Below are 15,651 nucleotides of genomic sequence, written 5' to 3' on the forward strand. Positions count from 1 at the left end.
TTTAGCTCTTACCTTTTTTTAATCACCTCTGGTCTTTCTGTCTGCCTGCTTTTCTTTTTCCTTCTTTGCATCTTTTCATCTTTTTTTGCTTTCATTTTTAAGGATGCCGTCCTTTTTTTCCTGCTCAGTGATCCAGTGCTTTCCCTGTAACACCAGAAGTGTTAATGACTATAACAAACTATAAAATGTGATCTTTCTCCTGTAAACTTTAAGTTTTGCCTGTTTGTATCTTTACTGTACACACCAGGTAGCCACCACATTAAAATCTCCCCGTGTGCCATCAAGACATTTCAAACTCACGGGGCAAAGCCACATGACCTGTGGGGCGTTGTTTACAGCTGGAAAACCTTACTTTGGTTTCCAGCGATGATGATGATGATGATCTTACTCCAATGAAAATGCAAAGTGAAATCACCAAATAATTACAAATACCCACTGCAGAGCATTTGCATGTGATTATGAATCTAAATATATATACATATTGCTCAGAAGCTAATTTATACTCCATACACTGTCCCTTAACCCTTTAAAACCGGTCAGAGCGGCACGCTCCGTTTTGCGCAACTACTTTTAAATCCCGGTAGCTCTGCAACCACGTCAGCTAGCGCAATAATTTTTTTTGCATATGAAACCGGAGGAGTTGTACTTACATCTTATGCCATCAGCTTGTCCTCGGTCACAGTTTCCTTCCACATATAGTTTTGCAAAAACTGCATAAAAAGCGCTTGCAGCAACAAAAACATAATATTCCAGAAACACGCTTTGCCGATCCGATCAGCTGTTTGTAACACTTCCTACTTGGAATAGACTTCAGCGCGAACTATCGCATGTCCGCCATGACCTGCCCAAAACCGGAAGTGACGTCATTTTCGCGGAAATGTAGTTTTTTTTTACTATCAGGGTCTCATGAGCCTATACTGGTGTTTTGACTTTATGACTTTCTGTGTCGTTTCTGGGATGCTTAGGACTCATATTGCACTGCTGGAAATAGTTTATTTTGATGCATATGCTGCTTTTTTGCAAATTGCACTATAATATTTATTTTCGTTTTTCCTGCAGTATATAAAAATTGGTGTATTTCAAAAATAAAACTATGAAGACACTCAAAATAAATTTCCTGTGGTGGGAAACTATTTTGTGCAACTTTTTTGTATTTACAGTTTTGAGGGATAAGCCTCTTAAATTTCTCTAACTAGAAATATATGTTAAAAAAACAAAAACGATTTTCAATTTTTTTGTAGTTTATTGCTCTTTTTTGCAATTTATGTAATTACTATGCACTTAATGCAGACATATTATTAAAATTTAGGCTGTAATGGTTGTATTGATGTATAGCAACTTGAAATGCTCCCAAAAATGGCTCCACAGCATGTAAACATATAATATAAGCTCTGGTGGACTTGGTTCTATGGTAGGTCTTAAAGGGTTAATGCAGCGGTCCCCAACCTTTTTTGCACCACGGATCAGTTTAATGTCAGACGATATTTTCACAGACGGCCTTTAAGGCGTCGCTGATAAACACAACAAAAGAAAATGATCCGACCAAGACAAAAACGCTGCTATTTTGTAAATATAATAATTCACTGTGTATTTGTGTAACTTTATTAGCAGCGTCCTCCTGAAATGCACCAACAACATTGAAAGTAACAGCCTCCTCTCTGGTCGCTATGGTGACGCATAAACATTCCTTTCAAAATAAGACACAGCTACAAAACAAAGTACATGAAAATATATAGAAAATGAATTCATAACACTAGACTCAGGGAAACAGAGTTAACAATAAAAACCCTGAAAACCGTCAGTTTCACACCCGAGCCTAAACTCTCACGGCCTGGTACCAAACGACTCTTGGACCGGCCCGGGGGTTGGGGGCCGCTGCCTTAATACACTGTACAGTTTCACTATAAGCCTCAAAATAGTTTTCGTAGCTCCACTCTAACATGGAGCTCATAACTCAGTGCTTTGCATGTTGTGGCTTATTTAGTGTTTTTAAATGTGTGTGAAACCATAAAATATTTGACAAAAAGTTAATATCCCTTTTTTAAAATTAAAAGTTTATCATTCAGAAACTTTCACAGTCCCACCCACCACTTTTTAAAACTGGAAGTGTTGCATCTCGCCAGCAAACAGTGCCGTTCTGTGGGATCCTTTTTAGAAGCTGGTATTTTTTGTTAATGGCCTTCAGTGCTGCTAATGAGCATCTTATTCCTTCCAAGAAAATCCGTCCTTGAAGCCAGCATCTCCACATGTCCTGCACTGCCTCTTTTTTCTTTGGGTTCAGCCTTCTTTGGCTGCTGTTTTATCAATGTTGCAATCAATAATCCCAAAGCAGAATATTTATTAATTTAGACTCACTTTAGCCCTTAATGCACTAAAGCAGTCATACAGATTTTATGGCAGATCTAACTGGCAGAGCAAAGTGAAATCAGAGGCTGCTGCCGGTGGACTTTATCTCGATTGTGCTGGCTTCAGCCTGCCGTCATTCTCGTTGCTGTTAATGGTGACGCGTTTGTTCTCTTATCAGATCATGGACGGACCGGGAGAGAATGACCCCGACCTCGTCCCCGCCACCCACCCTCGTTTTTGCGATGCCATCAAGACGGACGCAGCTTACAACGCTCTCTTTACCAGAACATTCCAGAATAAAACCTTCCATGTCTACCGGCTCAAGAAGAAACGCAAGAAAAATACGAAGGGCTCATCAGAGCCCAGCGTGACTCAGTAGCAGGACCAGGGCTGCAAGACAACCTCAGCAGAGGCCAGAGGGGAGAGAGGAGGAGAGGATGAAATAAAAGTGCTGAATCCTTGCTGTTCCTCTGTCTCCTCTTTGCACTGCGCCCAGCTGTGATCATGGCCATTATTTCTTCAACACGTGGCTCTTTGGACGTGCTATTAGAACAGCGGGCCGCTCTGCACTTCGGGCTGCAGTGTTTTTGTGAGCGGAGCGTGCAAATGTAGGATTCCTGCTTCGGGCTGTTCTACGTCCACTCGTTCAGCCGCCGTCCACCCCCAAAAAAGTTTAGACAACTAAGTGAAACTTAAAGATTGAAATACAGAGAAGTCGTATGTATTTGCAGCTGAGTTCTTCTTTGCCAATGAAAGTAGGAGCAGAAATCGAAGATTTGTTGAGCTCTTCATTTGTAGGGATTTAAACTGTAGTTCAGTTGTTTTAGGAGTAGACATCAGCAGACATTAAGTGTAAATGTTTATAAAGTTTCATAAATAACCCCAAAAATGATACAACTGAAAAGATTAAAGTCAGTTAGGAGATGATTTATTTTATGACAGGTTGCCATAGTCCCAGTGGAAGCTGATGCGACTGTTTAATCTTACTGTTACTAGTATTACTTCTAGCATCACTGCTGTCATCCTAAGCTCTTCTACCCACAAGCCTAACAACTACGTGCCAAACCCCAACTTAACCTCACTCTGAACCTACTTTAAGCCTAAAACCAAGTCGTAGCCCTCAAACAGGTCTTTGAACTTCTCTACAAAATGTCTCAAACTAAACACAAACTTAAATTTAGGCTTTAATTTAATTTTTATTTGTGGTCTGTGAGCGATGACTTCACTGTGATGCAGGTTGGAGAAGTTGTTCTTGAGAAAGTCTACCTGTTCTGCACAGCTAGCTGTTAGACAAACACACACATACATTTAGTCAGTGTGTCCTTACAGCTGTCATCTTTATAATTACCTTCCTATGATGTGTCTGGGAGACATTTCTACATGGCAGCTTCAGAATAACCTGGATCACACACTCTTTGAACATACACACTATTTAAATTACTGTCTTATCACCAGAACATCAGTCCCATAGAGACGCCATGTACCAGATACACAGCGGGTAATGGACTTTGTTAGACCACCTGTTATAAAAACAAAGCACACAAATGTTTTAGAAATCGGTCCAAAAAAATGTCTTTTTAGTTATTAGGCAAATGAACTGTATCCAAATCTGAGCCAAGACACTGGAGTCTGAATTTCATCAAACATTCAGCCACTAAAATTGATTCTTCTGTAACTTTAATGTGTTATTATTATTTTTTTATTAATCTTTTCTGCCTTTTTGTAAAAGTAAAATTTGAAAATTCATGGATCAAGACAATAACTATATTAAAAGCTACACAATCATAAAAATGTATTTTGGTAATAACCAATACTCTTTATTCGTTCTGGCGGTGGTCTAATAAATCTGTTAAGCTGTGTAGCTTCTGATGAGCTGATGAGCTCAGTTTAGCTCCCACCCGTTTCTCTTGATGTTACTGTACCGTGGTATTTTTCTCTCAGGATTGTACATAAAAATAAATGATTGAAATTATTGAAAAGAAGGTTTAAGAAAAAGTTTGCTAACTGCCTCGTCAGCTTCCACTAACTTTCAGCATAACATGCGTCTTGCTATAAGAGCCGATCAGAGTTTATGGTGTTACAGAGATAATCATAAGCTGTTGCAGGCTCATTAAATTGACAATTTATTGCTTCTACCATGAATTACTTTAACTGCCAAATTTCTGGTATCATTATGGGGCCCCTGTACAGCTACTGCACAGGTGGACCTGCTGTGGGAAGAGTGCAGGACTTGGAAACTACAGTCATGGGCTGTATCCCAATTCAGGGTCTGCAGCCTTAAAGTACACAGCCTCAACGATCCTCAAAGACCGCTAAGGCCAGAAGTGCGAGGCTTGTGAAATGGGACGGTCCAGCCTCCGTCGCGCTGCCCAGGTTGCCTAGCAACCATGATACTAACAGCTGGAAACGTTTCATACAGCTTTGTTTGACAGAAATGAAGGAGAAAATCTTTTGTTCCTTTGACCACAGGACTGTGAAACATAATTGTTGGGCTTCATTTCTGTGCCGAACAGTCATTTAAGATTAGCTAGTAAATAACAATTAGCTGATGTTGTTCATGAGACTAAAGTCATCTCACTTTGGTAATGTAAATATAATATGGCCAATATTATAGTTATTATTTCAGTCAGTATTAGTTATTACAGCAGTGAATGACTCTGTTTCAAATACTGAGCTTCAGTAAAGATTCAAGCTGCATTTATTTATATTTCCTGTCACCTTAAATCGTCATTCAAAGACAGGTTCCTTTGACACTGTATATATAAATGTATTATAAGACACAAATATTGTTCTTTCAATATGTTGGCATTGCTAAATTTGTCTCAGTGCTGACTTTAAATATCCATAAAATCATCACATTCCCTGTAAGATTAAGCTCAGCTATTGAACGGCGTATATTTTAAAGTAAAGGCTTTAAAACCAAGTTAGTACAAACGTCACTACTGTCACATAACTTTGCCGACATGTGGCCAACAGGAATGTTTTAATGTTCTTCGTTATTAAACATTTGCACATAAATAAGTGACATAATATTCAGTACTTACTTTTAAAACTCTACTCTTCGGGCGCCCCTCATCCACCGTTTTTTTTTCGGCAAAATTATCCACACCCACAGCCGCGCTATGCATTCTGGGATATGTTGGGCCACGAAGTCAACACCGCCACATCCTTAAAATTCAGGGAAATGAAGGAGGCATTTGAGGGCCGCATTTCGAGCAGCCTTTGAATTGGGACAGCCTTCGTCGCGTCGCTGTGACGTAATCGGCCTTTAAGGCTGCAGACCCTGAATTGGGATACAGCCATCTTTTATATACAGTCTGTGTATCGTTGCCCACAAACAGGAAATGCTGAGAGTTGTTCGTTCAGTGATTATTTAGTCATACTCGGCTGTAGCCCCACTGAGTAGGTCAGACCACTAGCAGAGCTCAGATGTGGCCCCTCTGAGGTGGCACATGTGGCCGCTGTGATAAATGTTACCAGTTACCCCAGAAAAGGAAGGATAATTACGTTAGTTTCGCTTTCTGCCGGATACTTAAATGTGCTTTTGCTGTAAAACTGAGGTCAGAGTTGGTACCAAGTGGTATTTGTGACGGTGTTGTTGTTGTGATTGCTGTCATGTTTTTCTCTTTCTGTGATTGTCATCAGCAGCATTCTCAACCTTTTCATTCTTGTCTCTCTGCCACACACACACACACACACCGAGCCACAAACACACATGAATAATGTAAGTAGCGAGGAAATTGCAGCAGCCTGACAACGGGGCTGATTCTGAGCCACAATCCAAAATAGAGAGAGAGAATGAGGGGCCAACACTTGCATATCAAACCGAGGCTTTGTGGTTAGACGAGAAAGCGGGGAGGAGGAGAGGGGATGACAGACGATGCTCATGTTTAAACAGCAGCGCAGGAGAAATGAGAGCGTGAAAACATGAATTCTCAGTGATCTTCCTCATTTTCTTCCTTCACACCAAAGGAGAGGAGGTGACTGAAAGGCTGGAGCTGCGTAGGTAATTAGTGGTTGGACAATTAGCACCCTCCCTCCATCCCTTCCCCTTCATCTCAGCTCAGTTCGCCTGTGTTTGTACACTTGTTAATAAGGACCTCTGTCTTTGATAATCCACGCTCTCGCAGATGCGCGAGCACTCCTGCACGGTTGTTGCAGGGCTTTTGAAAACACGGTGTTCGTTAAAGGCGAGGCCTCGTCGTGATGCATATCAATCGGATGAGCGGAACGAGAATGCTTGTTCCTCCCGCCTCCGTATTGGATGTTTAATTTAGGCGATGTCTGATTGCTTTATTTGAGAGCGAAGTGATTCCATTAGGTTTGCCTAATAAGAGTCTAGTAATGTAATATTTTTTCAGCATTGTTAATTTCCATACATATTGGGTTTAGTAGCAGGCCGCTGCTGACTATGGGTTTCTTAATGGAGAGGCGATGAAGGCGGTCATTAACCTGTACAGTCTGCTGTGGGTTAGAGTGGATGTTCGTGAAATACATGTAAGATGCTCACTACTTTGTGCAACTAATGAACTTGTTTGGATCCAGGTTTAGTTTGAACAGTCTGTTTTTGGGACAACCGGTTTGAAACCTGGCCCTGAACCGTGATGAGACCGTGAATGTTTGCTGAACAGGTCATGTTACAACTTTATTCTTGAAGGTCTTTCCACGTGTTTTTAGAACTTTAATCCCAATCTTAAAAAATCAAACAAGAGATGTTGGGATTGGTTTTCATCTATTAGTCTGAAGCTAGATGAGATAAAATGATCATCTGTCGTAGATGAAACCCAAGCAGGGCTTGCCTGAGTCATAATCGTGCAGATATTTTGGAGCCTGAATGCGATTAGCATCCTTTGGCATTGGTGCTGTGATGCCACGGTGACCAAAGTCACCCAAGGGTTGCTTGTTTGGGATGTTGTGCTATTTTAACCGTTTTATTTCTACATCCATCTCAGTAGTTTTTGGTGTTGAAGCTTCTTAAACAGCCACAAAATGTACAAAATAAATAAAATCTGAACTTTTTCAATCAAAGATGAAATTCAGTGCTGTCAAAAATCTGATCTCCTGGCTAAGAAGCTGCACGTTAAGCCACCTGCTTGTGCAAACTTTGCACATCTTTGAGTCCAGTTATTACTTTGACTGTTGCACCAGCTCACCAGTGCCAAAGTAAACCTTGTGCACATTAGTTACCTCTTTTTAACTGGTGTAGTCCCAGCGCTCAAGCAGAGCCAGCTCTATCTTGAACAGACGTGAAACATTAAGCGTTACTAGGAGAAGCTGGAGAACACTATTTAGTGTTTTAACAAGAAGAAATATAGACTTCATCTGTCATTCATGGGTTCTCACTTTGGGAACTACTGTTGTTTTTGTGGAACCTGTTCTAGATTGAACGCCAGCATCACTTCTGTGAAAGAGAGGTGTGTGCGACCTCAGCAGCCTCTGGCAGAATTTGACGGACTGAGATGTTAATCTCCTGGCTATGTAATGATGTTGGTTGGGGATTGATCAGAAATGTCTCTGCCTTGCTGGAACCTGAATTAGAATAGTGTGGGAAATAACACTGCTTAATGCTTGACGTGCTTGACCAGGATAGGCTCTCATACCAAAACCTCAGCCCAGCTGGGAAGCATGGTAGAGGGAGCATCATGGTTTGGGATCGCTTTACCACCTCAGTAGCTGGACATCGAGCAGAGTGTCAGGCAGTTATGAGAGGATGGTTTGATCCCTTTGCCCACACTCAGTCTTTGATTACTGCTGATTCAGCAAGGACACAGGGCCGCTCTGCTGTTCATGAAGACTCTGGCTGACATTTTGACCCTTTATCTCCAGTAGGGCTGCCACGATTAGTCGACTAGTCACGATTACGTCGACTATCAAAATCGTCGACGACTGATTTAATAGTCGACGCGTCGTTTGAAGCTTTGTAAGATCCCAAAAGACGCAGGAATAAGTAGGATTTAAGAGTGTAATAACGGACTGAAACAGAAGATGGCAGCACTGCATGTACAAGGATGCCAGCTGCTGTTAAACCCCGAAGAAGAAGAAGTAGCGCAGCCCAGCTCAGTTTCCAACAATGGCGGCAGCTAGTTAGTTTTAATATTACTCTTATTATTCTTTCTGGGTCACAAAATAAACGTTTAACATATTTTCAGGCGAGAATGTAGCTGTGTAAACCTCAAATATCTGCTCAGTTTATCAAGACACCACATATTTTCAAAAGCGCTCCGACGTTTTCGGAGACCTCTGTTAGCCACTAGCTCGATAGCTAACCGGGGGCTAGGCTAACTAGAGCCGTGAGAACACCGGACTCCCGGCTAATCGTTTTCAAACCCACCGCCGTCTTTTGCTACTCAGGTTAAACATGATATATAAGTCACTTAGATAACTTCAAATGTTTTGTTCCTGAGTAAATCGGTTTGGCTGAGATTAAAGTTATAGTTTTTACACAGCTGAATAAACGTCACGCAGACAGCTGGTTATCAGAAGTGTGAGATGCTGCGAATATACTCCGGTGTCCTGTTATATTTTAGATAGCAAGGAGTTTATTAAACTTCACCGAAACAATCTGCAAATTTCATTAAAATTTAATAAACTCTCATCTTGTCTTTATTTTTAGTTAGCACATACCTTAAACACTTAAAGCTGTAAGCTAATGATAGTTATATAAGAGCAGATGCTGCTGGTGCAATAAGCTGTACTTGTACGTCCAATGGATGATGATCTGATTAGTCAACTAATCGCAAAAATAATCGGTGACTAGTTGACTATCAAAATAATCGTTGTGGCAGCCCTAATCTCCAGTTTGCCTAAGGACACATGCAAACTTTGTCTAAGGCAAGAACCTCCACTTCATGCAGTATGACATTAAACGTGTCTTGGGTGGAGCAAACAACCCAAAACGTATAGGAAACAAGGTTCACATGAAACGAGGAGGAATGAAATCTGCGCTTTGTTAGACACCGAATTAGTTTACTTTTAACGGCTGACATAAAAAGCAGATCTATTATTTGACCTCTCTTCACCTTTTTTAAGACAAGATCCTGAAAGATGTTAAGATGAGACTGGACCTTAAAATTCATTAGTTGTAAAGAACATTTAAATAAGTGAAATAAAATTATAAGTTTGGGAATTTTTAAGAAACATCTTTTGGCTTTGTCAAGGCAACATCACGTGATGTTACAAAGCGGTGTCCTTGTGTTTTCTATCAGTTTGAGCCCTCGTGAACTCAGGTGATGTCATTTTCAGTTTTTGAGGGTTCAATTGTGGGACTGAGCCAAGTAGATCAACTAAAAGGCTGAAGGAGAGCAGATTTCAGGTTTGAAAGTCTGAGTCCTGACCTTAATTCAAGTGACGTGCTGCAAGTATGACCTGCACGCAGCATCCAGGACACACTGATACCCTGGTAGGAGGACTCACTGTGTCTGATGGAGGCTGTTGCTGCTGAAGTCCCTAAAGTCAAGAGTTAACTTATTTTCCAGCCTTTAGAGTTAGAATTACATTCAATAATCACTAATTGGAGACATCCTAAAGAGTCCTCACAGCGTCAGCTTCATTTAAACCAACATTGAACTCGTTCATTGTGGAAACTGTTTCTTTGTGTTTATTTGAAAAAAGAAAATACTGTAATATGTATCTGGGTGCCTTTTGGTCATTTTTTCTTTTTGCTTGGTGTTCCTTTAAAAAAAGTGATTGTGTGCTGTCATTTTCTACTGTAACGCCACAAAAATCATCCAAACTTGTAAATGTTTACTCTGCCGTTAAAAGTCTTTGTCATGCCAGACACAATGCTGGTGGAGGGATACGTGAAGTTTCACATATTATTCGGCAGTGTGTCAATAAAACAATTCCCCCCCCAACAATGCTGTTTCCCTGTCAGTCACTCAAAGCCAGGAATATTTATTTTTCACATTTCAGTTCATCGGTTTCTTTACAGACGCAGTCACGACTCAGCACTGGTGCAAATGAATTTATTGAGGGGAGGAAAAAAAAAAGATCAAAGCAAATACAAAACACTTATATAACCGTCAAAAGCTCATCACCATCATGTTGATAAAAAATATGTTCGTTTGATTTCTTTTTTCTCTCTGAAGCGGCACATTTTAAATCTATGCTGCTCTTCTTGGCAAAAAAAAAAAGCAATAATTTGAATGTATTTATCTCTGTACTTACAAATGAGGTAAAAACATTGTTCACAACATGTCTGCACCCAGAATACAACACTGAAGAAGCCGTCGTATGCTACAAATGAATGGTGGGAAGTGAATCTCCGCTCCTTACAGCTGTAGTGAAGCATGAAGTGTTTTCATCCTCGTGTGTGGGGCTCAGGCTCGGACGCTCTCCAGAGAGCAACGTACGAGCATCGCTCTCGAGGAACTCCCCGCTGCCTGAAAGATAAGCCTGTCTTTTACTTTTAGGCATCATTGACTGGAAACGCTCTTCTTTATAAAAGCTGCATTGTTGCCTCCGCTGCTCGGAAAGCGTTTGTCTGAAAAAGAAGCTGCAATCTGGGGATCCACTCCTCTGTCAACTTTTTTTTTTTTTTTTTGGAAACTCCTCACATTCCTTTGGTTTTTCCAGCATGACAGCGGGCCATCAGCTCCTATTAGGATTAGTGGCCTGACATGTTTTCACACTCTACTACCCTTTGACTGCTCTCTGCCGACAGGCTCAGCTCTGCCAGCGTGAAGACAAATAGAAAGAAAAAAAGGCATGAAGGGAGCGCTGCTGATGCTGCTGCTTCCAGCAGAATCCAGCGGCTGAAACGCCAGAAGAAGCCACGCTGGAACTTTGGGGAGAATCGTAGGTTCGGGGTCATGTGGGTGGGGGTGCACGACTTTTTAAGCTCATCCCATTTGCAGTGCAGCAAACTGTTATGCGGAAAACTGTTGCTTGCAGCATCTCTTCCCTCGGCGGCTCCCCCACAGGGCCGCTGTGCTCCGCGGTGCACTGGTGAGACATCTCACCACAGGGCTGGGCTCCCTCCGCTTCACTCCCTTCCCTCATTTGCTCTCTGATTCAGCCCCCTACCCTGCAATCCTCGCTCTTGTTTTAAAAATGTGAAAGGAAGTGTACCCTTTTAGACTCCCATTCGCTGCGTTATTATTGTTATTTGCCTTTTTGTTCTTTTAAGACAAAGTGTTTACTTTTTTTGCAGAGCTGAGAGAGAGAGAGAGAAGCTGGAGGGATAATTCACAGTTTTGACATTAAAAAAAACAAACGCACAATGACATGTTCCTGCAGCTCTTACCCACAATCCTCATGTTTCAGCCAAGAAATATGTGCTAATTTAGCAAGACACAATAGATGGATGCGTGAACTGCATATGGCACAGCTATCACAGCTCACAAGCATATATATATTTATATATATATATATATAATCCTTATAAATATCTCTTACCCTCTTCCCTCCATTTATGTTTATTGAGTAGTCACCTTGAAAGGCAGCTCGGTGTACTTTGTATTCTGCCGAGCATCTGTTAAAATAGTCTCTCGCAGCCGCCACATTTGGTATGCCAGAGGAACAGCGTGCACGAAACAGAGCAACAGAGCGAGCATTTCCTCCCTCCCGCAGTCCACACGTCCACTCGCATTTCTTTGTTACAAAGACGTTTGAATTTTTGTGCACCCTCCCCCGGGTGAGGAGGAACGAGCGGCGGCGGAGCGTAAATGAGAATAGGAAATCAAATGAAGACGCGGCCACGGTACTAAGTAGAAAGCTTGATGTCTTACAACCCATGGAGCGTTGAAACTTGAAACACCCAACCAATACAGAATTACTCAACCTAGCAAAAGACACATTACCAGAAAAGAAATCTCACCCTGGAAACCAGCGATGGTCGAAGCACTTCTTTTTGTTTTTTTTCTCATACAAACATTGACAGAAGCTGTTTACAGCCAGGCAGCGAGAACACGACGTGTCCACTACAGTGAAACTGCGTTGGATGGGCTACTCAGTATGATCCGCCTCATCTTCACTGTCTTATCGTGTAACAGTACCGTGTGAAATATATGACATTTATTTACAGAGCAGCAAGGTGCTAAAAATACATTTAGTGGCATTGATTTGCTCAGGTGTATATATATATGTATTAAAAAAATCCCGGCCAAAACATTTTCATATTTTCTGCCTTCAGCTGGCAGCTCATCCACACACGAGGAAATTTGGGGTTTTAGTGTCTGTGACTGGAACAGATTTTTCCGACAGTGAAGCTAAGCTCCATCATGATGAGTAGCCCGAGTGCAGGCTGACGTTCTGAAGCATTTAACCTGACTTGTAGGTTTGATAACGTCTGCTCCTGCAAAATTGCCGTCCAAGGTAGAGTGAGTGCAGAGCGACAGGCTCTTTTCATAGGGACACTTTCATCTGTCTCTTAGGCCCCCGCTTTGATTGACGGGTCTCATCATCCAGTAAATACAACACAGTTCGTGTCAGCTGTCAGCAAAGCGCTGCGCGTGGAGCGACTCTCTCTCTGTCGGCCAGTCTCTCTCTTTTCCAGCCTCGGTCGCCGCCAAGCGTCTGCTAACTGATTGTTTTGGGCGGCCCCGTTATCAGGGTCCGATCAGTTTGTGAGTTTGTGTCGGAGCTCAGAGGTCGCTGGCCTCGGCTCGCTCGTACAGCGCCCGAAGCTTCTCGAAGCGAGGCCCCCACTCCCCGAGCGTCTCCTCCCTCCTCGCCTCCGCTCCCCCTTCTCCGCTGCTGCCTCCATCCAGCCCTGCTGAACTGAAGGAGCTGAGGGAGCCGGCGGGCGAGCCCCCGCCCTCGGTGGAGAAGACCTGCAGGGAGTCAAAAGGTCCCGTGTCTGGATGCTGGTCGGCATCGCGGATGATCTCGCACAGGTAGCGGGCCAGATCCTGGCTGGAGAAGGAGAGGGAACGACGGGCTAGCTGCGAGGGACGGGCCTGGCCTTGGGCCGGCAGCCTGGTGGGGGGGACGTCCCTGCGGAGACTGGTCGTCGTGGTGGCCGTGGAGGAAGTGGAAGCTGCAGAGGGAGGCAAGGTCGTGGAGCTGGTCGTCCGGCTCAGGGGGTCCAGCGGCTGGGAAGAGGGTGGGACGGGGGGCGCCTGGTGGAGGAGGTGATGGTGGTGATGGTGGGGAGGAGGAGGGTGGTGCAAGGCTCTAGAGCGGCAGTACTGCACTGACTGGGCCGGGCTCGGCTGGAGGGACTTCTGCAGCTCTGCCATGTCGTAGGCATTCTGGTCTCACACACACACAAACACACACACACACACACACACACACACACACACACACACGCACACACATTTACACAAAAGCAGATGAAAAGTCTGAGTTAGCACAGGAGCTGTAAAAACAGAGAGGGACTGATTGTCTGGGGGAGGAAGATGAGGCAGAAAAAAATGAAATGTGACAGTGAGAAAGCAGAAAAATGAAAAGAGCGCAGAAAAACAATCAGCTCGCCCCACAACGTTTACTGTGAATGTTCCACCTATTTAAGTTTCCAATCTGTCTCCATTTACTGTTGCAGAAAACTTGTAATTCAAAATATCTCAGTATGCATGCGAGAGACCGAGAAGAAGAAGAGCAAGATGAGGGACATCTCTCTCTCTCTCTCCACTGCAGACAGCTGCCATTACTTTGTCGTGTAGCGCAGCAGCAGCCACTTTGGTGCTAACGCGATTCCACCAGAACTGTAACCGGGGTGGCAGAGATGCAAAAAGATGTAGGAGGAGGAGGCGGCGGAAGAAATGATGCACAAGGAGGAGGCGTGGGTCGCTTTGTGAAACTGATTATGTGATGAGTGCTGTTTTTATTCCTCTAGAGCGATTTCAAACAAGACTCCAGAGAATTAACCGCAGTGGCTGCTGTGTGTAGGGGATCAGTACTCTGTGTGTGTTTGACTGCAGGTAACGGACAGACTCTTGAAGGTTTCGGGGTACTGATAAGGCCAGACAAGGATCTCTATATGAAAGTGTTTTTTTCCTCCTCTTTGTGTGTGTTTCAGCAGCCACATGTGTTTGTTGCGATCAAAGCTGTGATATTATGCAAGCTCTTAAGTACCGTTGAGTGCTTGTGGGTTACATTGGCTGGTGGAGAGGAGATAAGGATTTTGCGTGGGCCTAATTAAAACGCTAGCACACACACTGCAGGATTTGATTCCAAATTGAATTGACAGAATCCATTATAGAGCTGCTGCCATACATCCACTGCTGAGAATTTCCAAAATAAAAGTCTTTGCAAACAAAATTAAAACATCTCAACTTCAAGCAAGCACGTGGCGATGTAGCAGTCACACGCTGAACGTCACTTTTAACAGTTGTGTATGTGTGCACAAAGGTTTCTTTCTGATTTGCTTTGATAACTTTCACAGCAAAGGGTACAGTCTGCATGCATGCGAGCGTGCGAGGGGTGTACCTGGTCCTCCTCCCCGCCGCCCTCCTCATCGTAGTTGAGGACGTTCTCCCGGATGTCCTCCCAGCCGTCGTGATGAGCCGAGACGTGGTAAACGCCCTCTTTCAGCCCTTTGTAGGACCTCCAGCGAGTGTAGAGGAAAATGCCCAGTAGCAGCACTGCGGTTGAGACAAGACGGTGTTGAAGGCATTAGCATTACAAATTGAATGATTAAAATCCTTCAATCAAGATACGCCCTCAGAGACGGGCGCTCTTGATGGAGATGGCCTTGAGCATCATTTGAGAAAAGTGCGAGCGGAGACGTGATACGTTTTAGGAATCGAGTGACGATGACGCTTCAGTTTGAGCTAACGAGCGTTCTGCTGCTGATGTTTAACTAAATAGATTTCAAGGACTCGCAAAAATCTCTGTGACCGTCAGAATCTTTCTCGAGATCGTCAAAAATGCCACGAGTGAGTTCGTGCATCCTTGGGAAACCTCGGGGGTGCAGAACGAAGTGAGATTAATGGGTTAGCGAGGTACTTCTTCTCACCTGGCTAGATCACTATGGTTACCTGCTTCAGAGCAGGCTGGATGTTTATCATGATAAAAGCCTGACTGATCTGCTGCTGAAAACCGTGATGAATTTGGCTGTTTGGTTGTTGAACTTTGGCCTTTCCGAGTTCGGCATTGCATTCTCTTTCTGAAAAATTTGTCATATTTCATGAAAATATTTTCACACGAAAAATGTCTTTAAACAGAAACAAAGGAGGCCACATGACCAACTGAGCTAGAAGGCAGGTCAGCCTCTAGGCTGAGAAACAAACACCTCAAAGGTCTTCAGGTGGCGCCTTCATTACAGGCACCAAAACACTCTCCGTGTCAACAGGGACGAGACGTTCCAGGTAGAGCTGCAAAGATTAGAGATGATGGACAGACAAATCAAAGTCTGGGTCA

The 15,651-nt window shown here is 43.3% G+C and overlaps 2 protein-coding genes across 6 annotated transcripts in view; one reads left to right on the forward strand and one right to left on the reverse strand.

Annotated features, from left to right (window-relative positions):
• Positions 1 to 5,387, forward strand: part of dpy19l3 (dpy-19 like C-mannosyltransferase 3) — an 85,723-nt gene extending 80,336 nt beyond the window's left edge. For all 4 annotated transcript variants that reach the window (XM_087841762.1, XM_006779691.3, XM_035906364.2 and 1 more), the window contains one exon: positions 2,525 to 5,387. In XM_087841762.1, coding sequence (XP_087697888.1) covers positions 2,525 to 2,725 — 201 coding nt within the window. In that variant the 3' untranslated portion in view covers positions 2,726 to 5,387. The remainder of the gene's footprint in view (positions 1 to 2,524) is intronic.
• A 4,915-nt stretch (positions 5,388 to 10,302) lies between these two features.
• si:ch211-186j3.6 (neural-cadherin) overlaps positions 10,303 to 15,651 on the reverse strand; it is a 359,727-nt gene continuing 354,378 nt past the window's right edge. For both annotated transcript variants that reach the window (XM_087841852.1, XM_087841818.1), the window contains exons 36-37: positions 14,719 to 14,873; positions 10,303 to 13,538 (exon numbers count right to left, since the gene is read on the reverse strand). In XM_087841852.1, the coding sequence (XP_087697978.1) occupies positions 12,930 to 13,538; positions 14,719 to 14,873 (764 nt within the window). In that variant the 3' untranslated portion in view covers positions 10,303 to 12,929. The remainder of the gene's footprint in view (positions 13,539 to 14,718; positions 14,874 to 15,651) is intronic.

Source organism: Neolamprologus brichardi, chromosome 1, assembly GCF_056152115.1.
Source record: "Neolamprologus brichardi isolate AB-2024 chromosome 1, ASM5615211v1, whole genome shotgun sequence".
NCBI lineage: Eukaryota > Metazoa > Chordata > Actinopteri > Cichliformes > Cichlidae > Neolamprologus > Neolamprologus brichardi.